Source organism: Schistocerca nitens, chromosome 11 (genome assembly GCF_023898315.1).
Source record: "Schistocerca nitens isolate TAMUIC-IGC-003100 chromosome 11, iqSchNite1.1, whole genome shotgun sequence".
NCBI classification, from domain to species: domain Eukaryota; kingdom Metazoa; phylum Arthropoda; class Insecta; order Orthoptera; family Acrididae; genus Schistocerca; species Schistocerca nitens.
Window position 1 is genome coordinate 135,639,767 of NC_064624.1, and position 22,060 is coordinate 135,661,826.

Genomic DNA, 22,060 nt, shown 5'->3' on the forward strand with positions numbered 1-22,060 from the left:
GCAAATTGTCTTTTGCAGAATGCCAGTCTCGCAAGATGCACGTTGCACTGATTTTTGTCGACCGTGGGCAAAGCTCTCCGTAACCTGTTCAGCTTATTCATCAACACACGGGTGCTTGGGTGATTTATCGTATCACAGTGAACAATCCGTCTCAATGAAGTTCTTTTGCCAACACTAAATTGTAGGCCTGCTTTGAGGTTATTTAGTGTATACAGTGTATAATCTACAATGAACAGTTGTTGCAGAGTTCGTTCTATGAAATCAAAACACACATCTAACACGCTCTGCACCAGTGAAAGTAGTGATTTTAACTGTGCAGTACACTGGTGGAATGGGGTACTGGTGCACTACATGAATCAAACTTGAGATTGTTTGCTACAAAATGACACGTCGACCGATTCTGTAAGTTACCTCAATAAATTTCTGTATCATTCCAAAGTTGTAACATCCTTTTTGACTCACCCTAAGTATTATGTTAAACCTGTTACCCCTGTTTCATACGGGTCCCACACGCTTGAACAGTTTACCACATTTGGTTGCACAAATGTTTTGTGAGCAGTCTCCTTTATGCTCTTTTGTAGACTGATTGCATTTCCCTGTTCTGTGATGAGCTGAAGTCAGTTGTCTGCATTACTTAAGACTGATACTGTTGTGATCATTCCATATCATACCCCTGCAAACTGTTACAGCCAGGTTTTAGTAGGAGTTGACAAATTCCAGTGTGACACATTTATACTGCAGTCTCAGAATACCGTATGTTTTCACATTTCTGATAATTTACAACAAACTGGCAATCTTTACACCAGTTTGAAATCTTACCAAGATTGCTTGAATATTTGTGCTGCTTTTTTCATGCAGTACATCATTATAGGTAAATGCATCATCAGTGAAAAGTCTCAGGTTAATATTAATATTGTCTTCAAGGCCATTAATATAAAACAGTAGCTGTACCCAGCCACACATCACTGATACCCAGCCACACATCACTGAGGCTCAGTCTGAATAAATGGAAAAGAAGGAAAAGAGAAAGCACATGTTTGTAATATGTTCAGTTTCACAGTGCTTGTGAGTGTACAATATTGTTGGTTGTTCCTTGGTCTGTACAGATTTAGAGATTGTCCAATCCCCCCCACTCTTTCCTTGCGAAAGACCTCTCCAGCGGCAAGATCTGTCGGGACAGTAGCTTCAATGACAGTTTTGTGCGTAGTTGTAATCCGGGAATGGGCAGGCTTACAAAGTTTCGGGTGATAGCCTATGTGCATTAGAATTTCATGTAAAAATTTAAAATAAATTGGTAAAAAACTTTTGAGATTTTTAGTAATGTTTTCCCCCTTTATACACTGTGTTAGATGTCTGTCAGCAGGTGTTACTCCAGTAGGTATATAAAAACACCTGAATATTTTAATGCTAAGTTGTGTCAAAACTTCAAATCAATCAGCCAATCACTTTTCAGGTTTTGCAAGCACAAACATACACAGGCTGAATCCATACATAAGTGTGAGAGTGCGAGTGAGAGAGAGAGTCAGTCAGTCAGTCACAGTGAGTGAGTGTGTGTGTTTCCACATTTCCTCCTAAACCACTGGATCAATTTAAAGTGAACTTGGTACACACCTTACTGTCAGGCAACAATTGCTATGGAGATAAGAGTTACCTGCCTGTTACTGTGGCTGCAAGTGGAAAAGAAGCATTACCCACAACACATGAATTCATAGACTTTATTTAACCAGCACTTGAATATGAGAACACTTAATGACTTGGAACAAACTTCACATATAATTTCAAACATTTTTTTTTCTTGCTGGCAACCCCTACAAGGATGATAAGAAAAGTGTTGTATTGCTTACGGCCTTTCTGATGTTCATATAGTAAACGTATTGCACAAGGTATGGTGTTACAGTTTGTTGCTTTTTCACTACAAACTATATTTGTGGCACATTTTAGGTACAGTATGCACATATACCACTGAAATTATTGCAAAATTGTTTCATTGTACGACATGTAGTTCAGGAGATTAACCACAAGGCCAGATGCTGCGTGGTCCGTCCGTGAATGCACAATTGTAAATAAATACCTGTGAAATGCCGGGTTTCTTGGATAACAAGGATGTTCACACAGCAGTTCTGGAATGGTCTTATAACCGAGGAGAGGATCTCTACTGTCAAAGGAATTTAACAGTTGTTAGAATTTTCAAACTGTTGTTTATAGAGACTTGGTGATTGTGTTAGAAATTATTGTCATATAAATGTGGATCTGCTTTTGTTATATCTATTTTTAATGCTGCTGTGAAGTTAATTGATTAAGGGAGAGCTAGAAGCATTATTGTGACCTATCACTTTAATTGTGTTTAGTTTCATGTTGGGTGCAGCATGTTGTTCAGTGAAATACAGTGTGTACCATTTGTCCATGCTAAGGGTACTCGTCCCCTTTCTAGTTAGCACTTTTAATAACTTTTCTTATGTCTTGGCCACAGTTTTATTTTTCAACAACATTACGCGTTTCGACTTCGTCATTTTCAAAGGCAGTATTATGTCAGTCATATAAAACCGGTAGATACATTGCGTCACATCAACATTCTCGAGCACATGACAAGCCAAACTGCTACAGCAGGGTAACAGTTTGCACTTGTCACTTGCTCGAGAATGTTGACGTGATACAATGTATCTAACGGTTTTATGTGACTGACATAACGCTGGCTTAGAAAATGACGAAGTCAAAATGCGTAAGGTTGCCTAAAAATAAAACTGCGGTCAAGACATAAGTTATTAAAAGTGCATCCAAATGGCCGTGTCATCCCACAGCATTTTCATGCAAATTGCAGCAGTTGCTGGTTAGCATTGCTGCCTCTGGATCACAGGGTCCCAGGTTTGATTTCTAGAGAGGTCGGGGATTTTCTCCACCTGGGGACTGGGTGTTTGTGTTGTCATCATCATTCACGAACATGGCGAGACTGCACAGTGAAAAGATCGGGAAATTGTACAGGTGCTGATAACCTCGCCGTTGAGTGTCCCGCAAACCAAAATTGTCACCCCCACGCCGGACGTGAACAATGTGCTCTCTGCAGAGTTCCTCCGCCTACTCCAGTAGTGCTAAACCTGCCTTCAACCACAGTAAAAGGAAAGTCATGATGATACAATTTTTAATCAAGGCTTCCCTTTACTGTATTCAACATATTGTTTGAAAGTATTACATGCACCTCTATTGTAAATAAGAAAACATTATTGCTGTTACTGTTCTACTAACTTACATTCTCCATAGATGAGTACCATTTCTATCTTCAGTTCATTAGTGTACATTCTACTCGCACACATCTTCATATGAAGACAGTTGACTAAATTGGCAGTATGCAGTTTCTGTGTGCTTTTATTTGTTTACTGTCAACTCCAGAAGGTGGAGTAGTTAACCCCGGTTGTTCTCAACCATTCTTACACTACTACAACTGAGTGCAACTGGACATTAACTAGTACCCCGCCCTTCACCCCTGCCGCCTGTTTCCCACTTTCCCCCTTAATTATCACCAAATTTAGCACCTAAGTAAATTGCAGAATGAAAGAGTTTTCTTGGAACACATTTATTTTCAAAATGATAAATGATTCTCTCTCTCTCTCTCTCTCTCTCTCTCTCTCTCTCTCTCTGTGTGTGTGTGTGTGTGTGTGTGTGTGTGTGTGTGTGTGTGTGAGAGAGAGAGAGAGAGAGAGAGAGAGAGAGAGAGAGAGAGAGAGAGAGAGAGAGAGTGTTAGAATGAAGGGGAATTCGTGGTGCATCGCAAGTGCTACCCACAACAGCTTCTCAGATAAGCAAGAAGCTAACTATCCACACAGTTAGGGTAGACACTTGTTTTAAAACACGCTTCCCCTCCATTACTCTTCTCCATTGCAGCACTTGCCTGACCTGCATCCGACAACCCCATATAAAATCAAACAAGTTAAAATATGTGCACTATACTGACTGTTTGTAAATCACTTGATTGCTGCACTGCTTACTTCTGAACTGGCACAAATTTGAAGACTTAAGGCTGTTGATGCTTTGTGTCTAAATACAGCCACTAATAGTAGTGTAGTTACTACTGTGTCGTGCTGTCAATTAATTCATGTATTTGTTTCGAAGCAACTAATGAACCAATTTCTGGACTACTCAAGGTACTATCTACAACTCGTATAAGACATTTTCTTGAGGAATTTAGCATTTGTGACATAAATGCCCCAGTTTTATCATCAGCAATTTGAGACAGCGCACAAGGTAAGTGTGTAATTGGAAGACCATGTGAGGAACCTGTAACCTCCACCACATTACTGCTACTAATTGAGAAAAAGTAATTATTGATAATTTATATAATCAGTTTTAGAGTCTTACAAAATTGTGATAATAGTAATGATCTTTTGAAAATAATTTATTTGCGTGACTGAAACAAAATCAAATTGTTTAGTTTTTACTCCTCAGAAAGTTTCATTTCACTCCTCAGGGGGTAATTATCCGCAGTTTAGGAACCACTGAGTTAACATTTCCCTGGATACCTGCACTGTGTGCTGATTCAGAAGACACATTCGATGTTTTGATCTGGACTCACTTTTGAGATGACGACGGTTCAAACCTATGTCCGGCCGTCCAAATTTAGGTTTTCCGCAACTTCCCTAAATCGGCCCATGCAGATGCCAGGTGGTTCCTTTGAATGGGCAAAGCGAATTTCCTTCCCCCATCCTTGACGCAATCTGAGTGAGCTGTGCTCTGTCTGTAATAACCTCGATGTCAAACGGACATTACACCCAGTCTTGTTTCCTTCCGTACGTGTATTCAATAAAATTGTATTTATGTGAATGTTGTGTTGCAATATGCTTCTGAATAAGTCTTGAGGAGATGGAGTGGATTACCTAATAAAAAATATAGGGTTCTGTTTAAAAAAGATGAACAGCTGGCCTTATATTTCTGAGAAGCAGTGTTGCAAAAAATAAAATAATGCTGCTTGGTGGCCCCCAGGTAACAAAGCAACATTTGATTGACGCATTTTTTATTTTGTGTCTGGGCAAAAAGTGGCTCGGAGTGGTCAAGATAAAATAGACACACAGTATATTGGAGTTCAGAAATGAGCTCTATATACTCATTTTAAACTCACCAGCAAGCCCTGGGATTCCGTCTCCAAAACTGCTGTCTCTGCGTAGACTCAGCTCGTAGAACTCCACTGCAGTCCACTCGTCACGTGAGCCTGTTGTCAGGTACGATTGGACTTGTTCCACTCAGAAAGAAGAGAAAGTACAAGAGTTTGCAAGTATAACTGCAGACTTGTGATATTGCCACTACATACACTGTTGTTGTTGTTGTTGTTGTTGTTGTTGTCTTCAGTCCAAAGACTAGTTTTATCCAGCTGTCCATGCTACTCTATCCTTTGCAAGCCTCTTCATCTCCAAGTAACTAGTGCTAGCTACATTTCTCTCAATCTGCTTATTGTATTCATCTCTTGGTCTCCCTCTACGATTTTTACCCCCCAAGCTACCCTCCGGTACTAAATTGGAGACCCCTTGATGCTTCAGAATGTGTCCTACCAACCGATCCCTTCTTCTAGTCAGATTGTACCACAAATTTCTCTTCTCCCCAATTCTATTCAGTACGTCCTCATTAGTTATGTGACCTACCCATCTAATCTTCAGTACTCTTCTACTCTCTTCTTGTCTACACTGTTTATCGTCCGTGTTTCACTTCCATACATGGCTACACTCCATACAAATACTTTTAGAAAATACTTCCTGCCACTTAGTTCTGTACTCGATATTAACAAATTTCTCTTCTTCTGAAACACTTCCCTTGCCATTGCCAGTCTGTTTTTTATCCTTCCTACTTCGGCCACCATCAGTTATTTTGCTGCCCAAATAGGAAAACTCATCTATTACTTTAATGCCCTCATTTCCTAATCTAATTCCGTGAGCAACACCTAATTTAATTTGACTGCGTTCCATTATCCTTGCTGTGCTTTTGTTGGTGTTCGTCATATATCCTCCTTTCAAGATACTGTCCATTCTGTTAAACTGCTCCTGCAAGTCCTTTTCTGTCTCTGACAAAGTTACAATGTCATTGGCAAACCTCAGAGTTTTTACTACTTCTCCCTGAACTTTAATTCCTGCTCCAAATTTTTCTTTGGTTCCCATTACTGGTTGTTCAATGTACATATTGAATAACATCAGGTATAGGCTACAAACCTGTCTCACTTCCTCCTCAACCACCCCTTCCCTTTAGTGCTATTCAATTCTTATAACTGCCATCTGGTTTCTGTACAAATTGTAACTAGCTTTTTGCTCCCTGTATTTTACCCCTGCCACCTTTAGAATTTGAAAGAGAATATTCCAGTCAACATTGTCAAAAGCTTTCTCCAAGTCTAAAAAATCCTATTAGTGTAGGTTTCTCTTTCCTTAACCTATCCTTTGTGAGTATTGTCTCGTGTGTTCCTACGTTTCTCCGAAATCCAAACTGATCTTCCCCGAGGTCTGCTCCTACCAGTTTTTCCATTCTTCTGTAAAGGATTCATGTTAGTATTTTGCAACCGTGACTTCTTAAACTGATAGTTCGGTAATTTTTACAGTCATGATTTTGGCTTTATAGCCATTCTCAAAATGCAAGTTGAATGTCTAATGTACCTAAATGACGCAAGCAACCATTGGGCAAGATGATTATTATATACCATTAAAATGACTAACTGGTTAGTGGTGAGTATTGTTCTGTTTATACATAAATTTATATAGAAAAACATTTTCAGACACTGTTGTAAGCTTATTTTGATATTTAATATCCATTCAGAGAATATTCTAAGAATTACATTGACAGATACAAAGTTTGACCTGTTACCAAACACTACGAAAAATCGTGACGTAAGGATGAAATGCAATCTAAATGGTAAGTAATTACGAAAATAAATTACAGAAATGAATGATAAGCTACACAACTCGCTATTAGCCCATAAATGCAAGTTGCCATTACCAAACGAATACAGAAAAATTGCCCTTTCTTGTTGTAGGGACATGACAGTGACGTTGCTCTGTGCCCAGTTTTCATTTGCTGCAGCACACGTGTCTTCTCACGGTGGACGTGGAATGGAATAAACAAGGATACAACCATTTTGTTTGCATTGGACGAAATTTGTTTGTTTTTTTTGTCTTATACATGGACTGTAGTGTGAAACTTGTTCCAGTTATCGCTCCTCCTGTAGTGGAACATATTTGCAATTGTGTACATTGCACAATAAATTTTCGTCTTACACCCTCCACAGTTCCACAAAATGCAGCTTTGTTAAAGCCCATCTGATTCCGACAGTCAGTTATTACGCCTCCTTGTCAGTGCTACTTTACAGCAGCAAGGTTGTTTGCTCCTCTTCCATTCTAACAATGTCACAACTTGCTTTACACTCTTGCACACTTGAGTAAGAGAGAACACGCCGATGAGTGTGAAGAGAGTGCAGCACCACAGTTTTGAAACTCGTCATACTCGTAAAACTACAGTGGGAACGAAGGAAGCCCATTAGCACTAATCTACATCTACATCTACATTTATACTCCGCAAGCCACCCAACAGTGTGTGGCGGAGGGCACTTTACGTGCCACTGTCATTACCTCCCTTTCCTGTTCCAGTCACATATGGTTCGCGGGAATAACGACTGCTGGAAAGCCTCTGTGCGCGCTCGGATCTCTCTAATTTTACATTCGTGATCTCCTTGGGAGGTATAAGTAGGGGAAAGCAATATATTCGATACCTCATCCAGAAACGCACCCTCTCGAAACCTGGACAGCAAGCTACACCGCGATGCAGAGCGCCTCTCTTGCAGAGTCTGCCACTCGAGTTTGCTAAACATCTCCGTAACGCCATCACGCTTACCAAATAACCCTGTGACGAAATGCACCGATCTTCTATCTCCGATCTGGTACGGATCCCACACTGATGAGCAATACTCAAGTATAGGGCGAACGAGTGTTTTGTAAGCCACCTCCTTTGTTGATGGACTACATTTTCTAAGGACTCTCCCAATGAATCTCAACCTGGTTCCCGCAATACCGACAGTTAATTTTATATGATCATTCCACTTCAAATCTTTCGGCACGCATACTCCCAGATATTTTACAGAAGTAACTGCTACCAGTGTTTGTTCCGCTATCATATAATCATACAATAAAGGATCCTTCTTTCTATGTATTCGCAGTACATTACATTTGTCTATGTTAAGGGTCAGTTGCCACTCCCTGCACCAAGTGCATATCAGCTTAGATCTTCCTGCATTTCGCTACAGTTTTCTAATGCTGCAACTTCTATGTATATTACAGCATCATCCGCGTCAAGCCGCACGGAACTTCCGACACTATCTAGTAGGTCATTTATATATATTGTGAAAAGCAATGGTCCCGTAACACTCCCCTGTGGCACGCCAGAGGTTACTCTAACGTCTGTAGACGTCTCTCCATTGAGAACAACATGCTGTGTTCTGTTTGCTAAAAACTCTTCAATCCAGCCACACAGCTGGTCTGATATTCCGTAGGCTCTTATTTTGTTTATCAGGCGACAGTGCGGAACTGTATCGAATGCCTTCCAGAAGTCAAGAAAATAGCATCTACCTGGGAGCCTGTATCTAATCTTTTCTGGGTCTCATGAACAAATAAAACGAGTTGGGTCTCACACGATCGCTGTTTCTGGAATCCATGTTGATTCCTACAGAGTAGATTCTGGGTTTTCAGAAACGACATGGTACGCGAGCAAAAAATGTCCTAAAATTCTACAACAGATCGACGTCAGAGATATAGGTCTATAGTTTTGCGCATCTGCTCGACGACCCTTTTTGAAGACTGGGACTACCTGTGCTCTTTTCCAATCATTTGGAACCTTCCATTCCTCTTGAGACTTGCGGTACACGGCCGTTAGAAGGGGGGCAAGTTCTTTCGCGTACTCTGTGTAGAATCAAATTGGTATCCTGTCAGGTCCAGTGAACTTTCCTCTGTTGAGTGATTCCAGTTGCTTTTCTATTCCTTGGACACTTATTTCAATGTCAGCCATTTTTTCGTTTGTGCGAGGATTTAGAGAAGGAACTGCAGTGCGGTCTTCCTCTGTAAAACAGCTTTGGAAAAAGGTGTTTAGTATTTCAGCTTTGCGCATGTCATTCTCTGTTTCAATGCCATAATCATCCCGGAGTGTCTGGATATGCTGTTTCGAGCCACTTACTGATTTAACATAATCCAGAACTTCCTAGGATTTTCTGTCAAGTCGGTACATAGAATTTTACTTTCGAATTCACCGAACGCTTCACGCATAGCCCTCCTTATGCTAACTTTGACATTGTTTAGCTTCTGTTTGTCTGAGAGGTTTTGGCTGCATTTATACTTGCAGTGAAGCTCTCTTTGCTTTCGCAGTAGTTTTCCTAACTTCGTTGTTGAACCACGGTGGGTTTTTCCCGAACCTCACAGTTTTACTCGGGCACATACCTGTCTAAAATGCATTTTACGATTGCCTTGAACTTTTCTCATAAACACTCAACATTGTCAGTGTCGGAACAAATTTTCGTTTCGATCTGTTAGGTAGTCTGAAATCTGCCTTCTATTACTCTTGCTAAACAGATAAACCTTCCTCCCTTTTTTTATATTCCTATTAACTTCCATATTCAGGGATGCTGCAACGGCCTTGTGATCACTTATTCCCTGTTCTGCACTTACAAAGTCGAAAACCTTGGGTCTGTTTGTTATCAATAGGTCCAAGATGTTATCTCCACGAGTCGGTTCTCTGTTTAATTGGTCGAGGTAATTTTTGGGTAGTGCACTCAGTATAATGTCACTCGATGCTCTGTCCCTACCACCCGTCCTAAACATCTGAGTGTCCCAGTCTATATGTGGTAAATTGAAATCTCCACCTAAGACTATAACATGCTGAGAAAATTTATGTGAAATGTATTCCAGATTTTCTCTCAGTTGTTCTGCCACTAATGCTGCTGAGTCAGGAGGTCGGTAAAAGTAGCCAATTATTAACCTAGCTCGGTTGTTGAGTGTAACCTCCACCATAATAATTCACGGGAAGTATCCACTTCTATTTCACTACAGGATAAACTACTACTAAGAGCAACAAATACGCCACCACCGGTTGCATGCAATCTATCCTTTCTAAACACCGTCTGTGCCTTTGTAAAAATTTCGGCAGAATTTATCTCTGTAATGTAACAGAGGTGCTTCGATTTGTGAAGAGTTCAACCTGCAACATTAGACTTGTACTTGCTACGTTTCTGACATCCACTCTACGTGCAGCTGTGATGTTCTTGAACTATCTCGTATACAATAGTATGTGATATCACTGTATAACAACATGGGATGTAGGGAAGATTGACATGTGTGTGGCCGGATGCTGCAGGTCATGTGGCTGCGGCCGGGAGAGCCGGCTGGTGGTGTGCGGGCAGCAGGTGCTGTGCGGCGCGACGTGCGGCCGCTCCCTGTCCTGCGGACGGCACCGCTGCGAGCGGACGTGCCACCCGGGACCGTGCGGCAAGTGCCAGCTGGTAGAAACCAAAGGTAGGGTAGGGTAGCGGCAAACCCTCTCCCTCTCTCCTGCACCAGGCACACTCCCAAACTCTCTTTTTCATTATGTGCCTCCATAGCCGAAAGTCATCGTTATCATCAGAAAGTAAAGGCAACGTCTTGTTGGTAGATCCATTCTTCCATCTCTCACCATTGTTGCCATTTTGTTCTCGTTGCAGCTCATCTCTCTCCCCCCTCCCCCTCTCTCCCCCTCCCTCCTCCCCCCTCCTCCCCCCTCCCCCTCTCTCCCCCTCCCCCTCTCTCCCCCTCCCCCTCTCTCCCCCTCCCCCTCTCTCCCCCTCCCCTCTCTCCCCCTCCCCTCTCTCCCCCTCCCCTCTCTCCCCCTCCCCTCTCTCCCCCTCCCCTCTCTCCCCCTCCCCTCTCTCCCCCTCCCCTCTCTCCCCCTCCCCCTCTCTCCCCCCTCCCCCTCTCTCCCCCTCCCCCTCTCTCCCCCTTCTCCCTCTCTCCCCCCTCTCCCTCCCTCCCCCTCTCCCTCCCTCCCCCTCTATCGCTCCCCCCCTCTCGTCCCCCGTCTCGCTCCCCCCTCTCCCCTGTGTGTGTGTGATTTAATTTCTCTTCTCTATCATGTTAATCAGGGATTTTTTTTCTCTTTACTTACTTTTATCATTTGTTCATTGAAATTTCTTTACAGAGGGGTCCCCAGCTGCGGGATCAACTTATTGAAATAATCTATACAGTGGTGTAGGCTAAGCTCCCAAGTTTCACACGTTGCAGGCATCCACCCTGGTGAGAATTCATTTGGAAGCTATTAACGAAAAATATTTTGGAATTTCGTGTGATGCTCTTCGGCTTTAAAAATAGTGGTTGAACAGCATAACGATTAAGGTACAGGCCTCCCGTGCAAGAGGTTGTGGGTAGAAATCTCATCAGGTTCTTTCAAAAAAAAATTAAAATCATTTTTTGAAATGACTTTGATCATTACTTTTATTCAATTAATTGAGTTAAACTTTTTTATGTCATTTTAAGCAACATATTAACATTTTCAAATTGCTCTCTCTGTTTTCTTCCTATTGTTCTGTGTGATTTTAATGATTTTTATATACTAGTTTCAATTTAATTTCTTTTATTTTTATCAACCTATAATTTTGTCCATGTTATTCTATTTATTATTTCCATTCCTCATTTCACTTGAATTTAATTTATCTATAATCTCTTATTTTGTTTAAATGTTCATCTGCATTACTTTGTCCATAGAAGAATAAGAATTAATGTTTCCTTGAAATTAATCATACAAAAAATGTACATTTTATAACAAAAGCTACATTTTTGACACAACTGCTCAATTAATATAAATAGTAAATTAATATAAATAGTAAACAATTGAAAATCCTGGATTGAATGTAACAGTATTATGCAAAGGAAAGTTGCCATTCCCCATATAGCGGAGACGCTGAGTCACAGATAGGCACAACAAAAAGACTGTCACAAATAAAGCTTTCGGCAAGTAGGACCTTCGTCAAAAATAAATACACACACACACGAACAAACGCAACTCACACACTCGACTGCAGTGTCAGCCAACTGTAGCCACACTTCAGTTACTGTGTGGCTACATTTGCCTGAGATTGCAGTCGTGTGAGTTAGTTCTGTTTGCGCACACGTGTGTGTGTGTGTGTGTGTGTGTGTGTTTATTTTTGACAAAGGTCCTACTTGTCAAAAGCTTTATTTGTGACAGTCTTTTTGTTGTGCCTATCTGCGACTCAGCATCTCTGCTATATGATGAGTGGCAACTTTCCTTTTCATAATATTATTAATATAAATAGAGTATTTTGGATTTTAGCCAATACATTGGCACTTTCAAATCTTTAAATATTATGATAGATGAATAAAAGTAGTTAAATTCACGGTCACTAAGATCCCAAGTGGAAAAAGAATGATAGGAGCAAAAAATGAAAGCAGTTATGAAACTTAATACATTGATTAATAGGATGAACAAAGTAATATAAAAAAATTTACATTTAATCCAATTACCCGAATGAAAATAATGAGCAAAATCATTTAGATAAAGATTTAAAAATAAAATTTTCCAAAGCACCTGATGTGATTTGAATCTGCAACCTCATGCACATGAAGCCTGTACCGTAAATGTTACACTGTAGAACCATTCATTGAATGACCCTATTTTAGAACTGTAGAGTATCTTGCAAAATTCTGATTTTTACTAGCATATGAGAGCCTACCAGGGTGGATGACAGCAGGGTTTGACACCTGGACCTTAACCTACGTCTCCATATACGAGATTTCATAAAGTCTATCCACCACTCGGGAACTCTCCTTGTCAGTGGAGGGTGTCAGCGAGAAAAAGTTTTGTAAATATTTGAAACTATGTGTAAACTTTGTCAGAAGTTGTTAAATATCCTCATTCTCGTATACTGAATGAATGAATTGTGTCTACTTGTGGGCTGTCAGTTTTTCTGCCTCAAGACAAATGTACAGCTTCTAACAGTAATAATTATCTTATTGTGTTGAACTTTTAACAGAAGGCTATACTTCGTAATCAGTAGATTGTGACAGCATTTTAAATTTTTAAAATTGACCAATAAGTACTTGAAATATTGAAAATCTAATCTTTGTTGCCTCCTATGCTGTAACTGGTACCGTGTTTGAGGATAGCGTTTTTGTAATATAGAGGAGTTAACTCCATTTCCACTTGTTATCCATCTGGACCCCTATGAGTTGGTGCACAGTGTGCTGAATTTACTGTAGTATCATTAATGTCTACGTCTGGAGCTGAAACGTCATCATTACTTCTTTGACATTACAAAATGAGACCCTGTGAGACACAAACTTTAACTGTCAGCCAAATATGTCTACAGGCGGTTCACAGCTATCATTGGAGCTGTGTTGCTAAGATTGACTTTGTATCCATTCGAGTTCTTGTCATCAGCAAACATTAAAGTTTTTGAAGTGTCCTTTGGTATCTAGCAGAATAATAAAACACTATGCTGCATACATTAGCACAATATTTAGCCATTTTACTTTCATAAATCTTCAGTTTCCTGAACAATTAAAGTACTCAATAGCGAAACTGCTTTAGAAAAATAAGAAATGGATAATGTAGACAATTTTACACCTATGTCTATGCCATCAGTGTCTGCTAAAGTTATTGAAAAGGCTATACATGTGAGGGTAATTGGTCATTCCACTTCACATAATGTACTGTCAAATGTAAAGATTGGTTTTAGACGTGGTTTAAAAACTGAAAATGCTATATTCTCTTTTTCACTGTGAAGTATCGGACAGATTAAAGAAAAAATTGTAAACACTAGACGTTGTCTTTGACTTAACCATAGGGATTTGTTGTGTTGATCGTAAAATATTACTGCAGAAATTGGACCATTGTGGAATAAGAATAGCAGCCGACAGTTGTTTGGTTCTTTTCATACTTTTAAGGGCAGTCAGCAGAAGGTCATTCTCCACAGTATGAGGGTCAGTGCTGGGACTGCTTCTGGTAAGTGACTGCAAGATATTTCTCTTTTCTGATGACATTAGCATGGTTGTGAAGAGTATTGACTGCAACATAGGCAGTGTCTCAGGTAGTGCAATTCAAGACAAAGTTTCTTGGCTTGTTGGAAATAAATTGATGCTAAATCACAATAAGACTCAGATTTAGTTGCTGAGTAACAATTCAAAAGTCATATTTTGATTATTCAGAACGGAAATACGATTAGTGAGTCTGCCAAACCCAAATTCCCAGGTGTTTAGATAGATGGTAAGCTGTGATGGAAAGCCCATCCATGTTCAGGATCATGTTCAAAAACTTAATGCTGCTTTATGTACCATTAGAACAGCATCTGAAATAAGTGATATTCCAACAGGAAAATTAGTCTGCTTTGCTTATTTTTATTCACTTATAGCATACAGTTTGGGGCAATTTTTCCCTTTTGCAAAGGGTATATTTTGGTTCGGAAAAGGGCAGTTCGAGCAGTATGTGGCGTAAGTCCACGAACCTCTCGTTGGCCCATTTTCAGCAGTCTGGGAATTCTGATAGTAGCTTCTCAATACTTTTTTTTTTTTTTCAATCGTGTTTTGTTGTTAACGGTATGAGCTTATTCCCAAGAATAATGGAACATGTTTTATGTTCTCGTATTATGACGTTCTTAGATAATACAAATCTCCTTCATCATAACCAACATGGATTCCGCAAACAGAGATCATGTGAAACTCAGCTCGCCCTATTTGTCCAAGAAATTCACAGTGCCGTAGACACTGGCGAGCAGATTGATGCCGTATTCCTGGACTTCAGGAAGGCATTTGATACGGTTCCGCACTTACGTTTAGTAAAAAAAATACGAGCTTACGGAATATCGGACCAGGTTTGTGATTGGATTCAGGATTTCCTAGAAGAAAGAACACAACATGTCATTCTTAACGGTTCAAAATCTGCAGATGTAGAGGTAATTTCGGGAGTACCGCAAGGAAGCGTGATAGGACCTTTATTGTTTACAATATACATAAATGACTTAGTTGACAACATCGGTAGCTCCGTGAGGCTATTTGCAGATGACACGGTTGTCTACAAGAAAGTAGCAACATCAGAAGACTCGTATGTACTCCAGGAAGACCTGCAGAGGATTAATGAATGGTGCGACAGCTGGCAGCTTTCCCTAAACGTAGATAAATGTAATATAATGCGCATACATAGGGGCAGAAATCCATTCCAGTACGATTATGCCATAGGTGGTAAATCATTGGAAGCGGTAACGACCGTAAAATACTTAGGAGTTACTATCCGGAGCGATCTGAAGTGGAATGATCACATAAAACAAATAGTGGGAAAAGCAGGCGCCAGGTTGAGATTCATAGGAAGAATTCTAAGAAAATGTGACTCATCGACGAAAGAAGTAGCTTACAAAACGCTTGTTCGTCCGATTCTTGAGTATTGCTCATCAGTATGGGACCCTTACCAGGTTAGATTAATAGAAGAGATAGACATGATCCAGCGAAAAGCAGCGCGATTCGTCATGGGGACATTTAGTCAGCGCGAGAGCGTTACGGATATGCTGAACAAGCTCCAGTGGCGGACACTTCAAGAAAGGCGTTACGCAATACGGAGAGGTTTATTATCTAAATTACGAGAGAGTACATTCCGGGAAGAGATGGGCAACATATTACTACCGCCCACATATATCTCGCGTAATGATCACAACGAAAAGATCCGAGAAATTAGAGCAAATACGGAGACTTACAAGCAGTCGTTCTTCCCACGCACAATTCGTGAATGGAACAGGGAAGGGGGGATCAGATAGTGGTACAATAAGTACCCTCCGCCACACACCGTAAGGTGGCTCGCGGAGTATAGATGTAGATGTAGATGTAGAATTAGCAGCTTTCACTCATTTAATACCAGGCAGGCATTTGGTTCACATCTTCTTGACTCTTGTGAGATAAGGTGTATAGTATTGCGTTGCATCCATATTCAGTAAACTAGTAGAATAATTAAAAAATATTAGCAGTAATTCATAAACTTTACAGGCAGAACTGAAGAATTTCCTCATGGCCCACTCATTCTGTTTCTTTGGGGAGTTCCTGGATAAAAATTAACCAAATAGATATGTTATATTGTTGATTGTGCAACTTTTTACTTGGCAGGGTGTCACCTGCGACTCGTGTAGATTTTAACTTACCTCGTATTAATGTTTGTGATGTTAATTTTATATACTGTCTCATTCCGCAACTGTGGAGATTTTCTCCTCGGTTTAGTCCTAGAAAACTAGATGTGTGCAATAAAACCATAAAATAAAGCAAGTCATTAGAAGATAATTTACATAATTCATGTTCCATAAATAACAAGGAAGAGTGGGCCCAATACAAATCCCTGTGGCTCTCCACATGTTATGTTGCCCCATTGTGAGGGTATTTTCAGGCCAGAGATACAGTTGATTAGTGAGACACTCTGCTTTTTATTATAGAGATAAGATTCCATCCGTGCAAGAGGGGTGCTATTAATACCATAATCCACTTTCCCAAGTGGAATTTTATGATCCATGCAGTAAAAAAAAAATTTTTTTTTTAATTTTTTTGCCAGCACTTCACTTGTGACTCCTTTATTGTTTTCTCTGTGGAGAATCCTTAATGACAACTAAATTCAAAGGCAGTTAACAAGATCTGCTCTGTTAAATGAGTAAGTATTGTATCATACACCCCTATCTTACTAATTTCTCAAAAAGTTAGTGTTTTTCATTTAACGTATTGCTATAAATATCAACTTCTGTTGCTAACAGGGCTTTTCCTCTTGTGTTGACATTATAAGTCTTTCTGCATCAAAGTTGTTAAACTTGAAGTGTAAGACACAGTACAAAGTTAGGATGCAACCTTCGCAGTGTGCTGGTGCGGCAAAACAACTCGAGAGGTACCCTGCGACTCGGACGAGGCCCGGGCCAACAGCTTCGCATGCGGCGAGGTGTGTGGACGCGCGCTGGCGTGCGGCAACCACCGGTGCGAGGCGGCGTGCCACGAGGGGCGGTGTGCCCCCTGCGCGCTCTCGCCGGACGTCGTCACCCACTGCCCCTGTGGCAAGGTGGCTCTGCGGGACATGCAGGTGAGGAACGCCACGGCTCGGTCTGGAGTTCTCAGAATTTTAAGACTGTCAGTTGGAGGTTCCAGCCGTGTCAAGCAGTTCAGCCTCTGAGTTTTCAACGAGATTACTGCCACTTTGTTTAGCGAATGGTTGTGACGTCCTCGTACAGTTTCATTACCACTTGCAACTGCACTGTCACCGTATGTAGCAATATACACAGATTTTTATATTGCTTAATAGTGTGTTTGTCCACCTTTGGAATGCAGTACAGTATAAATTCTCCGTGGCACGGTTCTAACAAGTCCTTGGTAGGTTTCTATATGTAATGGGAGCTTTTGTTATTCCTAAAGAATCTTTTTTTTATTAATTTATTATTTTTATTACTTTTTTTATGGAGTTCTGTTTCTTCAGCGATTCTGTTTTCATATCATCAGCGGAATGTCCTTTCGTGGTTCTCTTCAGCCTCGGGAATATAAAGAAGTTGCAGGGACCCATGTCCATTGAATAGGGTGGCTGAGGCAACACAATTATTTTGTTTTTTTTCCAAAAAAAATCACGAACAAGCATAGACGTGTGAGCAGGAGCATTATCGTGATGCAATTTCTGCGAGTGGTTTTGTTTCAGTTCTTGTTGTTTTCTTCAGATTGCCTCACGCGAACTGTGCATAACTTCCAGGAAGTATTTCTTATTGACCATACAACCATAAGGCAGGAACTCACGATGCACTATCCCAGTCTAATTGAAGAACACAGTGTGAAGAACCTTCACATGTGATCGAACGTGTCGAATATTTTTCAGTCTTAGCTCTTCAGGCAGTTTCCATTGGGATATTGGAGCCTCAGTTTTGACATCTTACCCACATATCCATGTTTCGTCACCTGTTATAAACTCCTTTAGGAGTTCTCGGTTGTTGTTGACTTCCTTCAGCAGTCCTCCGAGTGATTTCTACGCGATATTGGTTTTGGTCAAAATTCAACAATTTTAAAACACTTTGCTGATAAATGTTTCATGACCTAAATATCCGAATAGAATTGCATGGCATGAGCCAAGGGATATGTTAACATCAGCAGCACCCTCCCTGATGGTGATTTGGTGATTTTCCAGAACAATTTTCTTCACTTCTTCCACATTGTCATCAGTAATTCGTGTGCTAGGGCATCCAGGACCGCCATCTTCAACATCCTTTTTGACCACTTGTAAACTCTTGTCTTACACATTGTAGATTCACCAAAAGCCACAGTCAACATTTCATATGCTGTGCTGCACTTCATTCCAGTTTTTTGGCAAAATTTAATGCATTTTCTTTGATTGATCTTTTTCAAAAACATATATATCATTTTCGACTGTCAACAATGAACTATATATTCATAAAAGCTGAAAATGTAAACATATGTCAGGAACATATGTACCGAAAACATCTTTTTAAAAACAAATTGAAAATCAGATGTAGAAAGCCTGCGAAATTAGAAATTTCCATTATATTTTTATCACATCTCCTGTTTGGCTTCAGATGTTTATGCTCACGTCAAGCAATTCCCATAAATTGTGGTCTGATGGTTTGTGAAAGCAGAGCTGCCATGCAATAGTATCCCATATAACTTCCATCACTTTCAGACCGAGCGAATTTGATGGCCAAGATGTCAGTGTTTGTTGATTCTCGTGTTCCTCAAACACCAGAGCACAATCCTCACCACATGACATGGACAGTTATTGGGCTGAAAGATGCTATTGCCATCAGTGAAGACATCAAGAAATAAGGCATGCATGCTGTTGGCAATAATGTTCATGAGTCCATGACTGACATGGTGCTTTTGATTACTATAACAGGACCCTAGCAAGGCCTGTTGAATGTCGCCTGTAGCATAATATCCCCTCTAGTGGCAAATGTTCAGCTTGGATGGTGGTACAATCATCAACCTGGTGTAAGACGAGGGAAAGTCAAAAATTTATCCGCAACATAGCTATACCTTTTCTTGCAATACAGATAAGACACACATGTTAACATCATTTTTCTTTCAATATGGCGCCCTTGCCTTTCAATCCACTTTATGCATCATTGCACAAGCTTCCTGACGCACTAAGAAAAGAAGCTTCCCGGCTGAGCAGTGAGCCACAGATGCACCGCATGCTTCAGTTCTCAGTCCGAGGTGAATCAATGGCCTGTTAACACACCTTGAGTGAAACTGACAAGTTGCAGTTGAAAGGGGGGAAAGATCAGGACTGTACGGTGGGTGGGCTGTTACTTGAAACTCGTGTTCCCGCAGTGTGGGCAGAGGTATGTAGATGGGCATTGTCGTCCAACAACACACCACCTTTTGACAGTAGACCTCTGCGTTTTCTTGGAATTCCAGACTTTAGCCTCTCAGTAAGCACCTCATTGTAACATGCACTGTTTATTGTTGTCACTCTCCTGATAATGTTCCAGTACTGGACTTTGTGCATCCCAGAAAAGGGTAATCGTAAGTTTTCCTGCAGACAGTTTAGTTTGAACTCTTGCTGGGCAGTTGTGGAGGTTTCTCTGCCATTCGCACTCTAGCTCGCAATGATGGATCCGTGTTTCATCACCAGTGGTGATTCTGTCTAAGAAGCCACCAAGTTCGTTACCAAAGTGATCCAGATGCTTTTGACAGATGTTTGAGCACATTCGTTCATGCAATGCTGTGAGTTGTTTGAGAACACATCTCGTACAGACTTTATGAAACTCCTGTCTGTTGTGGACGATTTTGCAGGCAGAACCGTGACTAATTTGCAAATGTTGTTCCATGTCATCAATTCACTTGTCTACCAGAACTGTGTCGTGTGCACACTAAATGTTGTTGTCATCATTTGTGGCCGTGGATCATTGCCCGGCTTCTTTCTCACACGTAGCACTTATGCGATCATTTCTGAATTTTGTAATCCATTCGTAGACACTCCATTGTGGTATGATACTGTTCCCGTATTGTGCTGGAAGTCTCTGATGAATTTCAGCACCCGATACACCTTCCAATCACCACTCATTGTACCTATTGGTTGCAAACTTCTAATGGAACAGCCGTGGTCAATCTGCAACAAAAGGAAGACAGATGGAGGAATTAGACTCAAACTTCCATAGCGGGATCACAACAGCGTAACAATAAAATAAATGAGGACAGAAATCAGTATGAACAGTGTAAAAAGTGTTGTCACAGTATCGTGGAAAATTTTTGTACTTGCCCTCGTAGGACACGTGATTCGTCTAAGCAGGTGACACATTACCATTGATCTGTGTTCTAATCTCAATGAACCTGTGTGCACTGCCGTTGTAATTGGCGATGTCATTGAGTCGGTATAGGAACACGTAGGGGTTATCTGGTGTGGAGCTGCACGTTCAGCAGTATGTGCCAAATGGTGTGCTCCTAGCCATTTGTGCCTGCACCGGCCTCATATTCTGTCATCAGATGTGCCGCAGATCTCCCCCTATCCCGCTTTACAGGCGGTCGAGCCTCTGACATCCACATTGTACGGTGAGGGGTGGACATCTGACACCTCGTCTCGTCGTGGTTTCGCCATCCTTCGACAACTTTCCACAGCTGTTCACAATAGTAGCAAGCAAACAGCTGACAGTGCCGTTTCCTAGATATCTGTTTGCAAACACTGGGCCAAAACAATCTGCCCTTCGTCAAGGTAGCCTAATCTGTGGATTTACGCATTCGCTCCCCATTCGTCCCTGCTCTGGTCATTTCCATTTCTTGGTGTATTGTGTGCCTGCAGAGTTACCAGACAGTATTCAGTCCTGCAGTGGGCAGTGCTCACGGAGTTTTCACTCATTTGTGTATGGAGTCTCAACAAATTACGAGACAGACTGGCCAGTACTTACCTTCAAGGCGTGAAATGTGTAGCACTGCTTGTAGTTAAAATTTTGTATTTTTGGTGATCCACAGCCTCCGTATGCTTAATAAACATAAACGTGGTCCTTAGTAGGCTGTAATGGGATGTTTATTTAATCGTGTGATTAGCTAATTTTGAGTAAGCGTCATTGTCAAAGCACCTGTAAAAGCGACATGGAAAAGTACAAGAGAATAACACAAAAAAAAGCTTTAGTTGCAAAGGAAGTGCACCATTTGCGACGACAAAATGCAGTGCGCATATGGTGTCTGCTGACAGCAAAATGTGGCAGAGGCTCTTGGATGAAGTATTCGAACCATTAACTTTCCCTGCTTGTGTGTTCACACAAATTAAGTGATGTAGCTGTTGGCTGGCTACATCACGCGTCCTCTGCTCTTGAACCGCTGCTGTTATTGGCTGACGAGATCGTGTAATGTGAGCCTTGATTGGCTGACAAAAGCGCGTCGCGCAGCACAATCTCAATTTCAGTGCTTCTGAAGCTACCATACTGCATTCGGTGGAATTCATATTTATACTTCCGTAATACCAAACTATGCAGTGTACACATTGCTGCGCATCAAAGATTTTTCCAGAATACTTTGTCTTTTGCCGTGTTTTTCCTACAGTATTGGGAAATTGCACCATTCGAAGGATTGATATGTTCTACAGCTCTGAGGAAAAGTACATTGTGACTAGTGTACTAAAGCAATTTTTTTACTGGGAAATACAGGAATATTTTTTCTTGTCTGCATATACAACCTATCTACCCTTTATCCCCCCCACAACTAATTAAAAAAAAAAAAAAAAACCACCTGTGAAACTAGTCTCTTCTTGACCTCATGTCCCTGCAGCCTTACGCATTATTCACAGTGTTGTTGCCACGATTCTGTGGCTGCTGCAAACGCTTCTTTAGAAGTCTGGTTTGACCACTAGAACATCACATCCGTGTCTCATCCATTGACAAGACTGATAAAAAGGAAGTCCCACTCAGACCAGGTGTACCGGTATGAAATGAGCATTTTTTTTGTGAAAATGAAACACTAATTTTGAATTGAAAAGTAAAATCATTTTATTCAAAGTACTGACCATTGCTTTCTATACATTTTTGACCACCTTTCTGGCAATTTGTGGACACCACGCCAATAGAAATGTT

General features: G+C 40.9%; 1 protein-coding gene across 1 annotated transcript in view; it reads left to right on the forward strand.

The window, feature by feature from the left end:
* The window catches only part of LOC126212713 (protein shuttle craft), a 283,723-nt gene that overhangs the window by 115,488 nt on the left and 146,175 nt on the right, over positions 1 to 22,060 (forward strand). The window contains exons 9-10 of the mRNA XM_049940125.1: positions 10,357 to 10,514; positions 16,865 to 17,082. Coding sequence (XP_049796082.1) covers positions 10,357 to 10,514; positions 16,865 to 17,082 — 376 coding nt within the window. The remainder of the gene's footprint in view (positions 1 to 10,356; positions 10,515 to 16,864; positions 17,083 to 22,060) is intronic.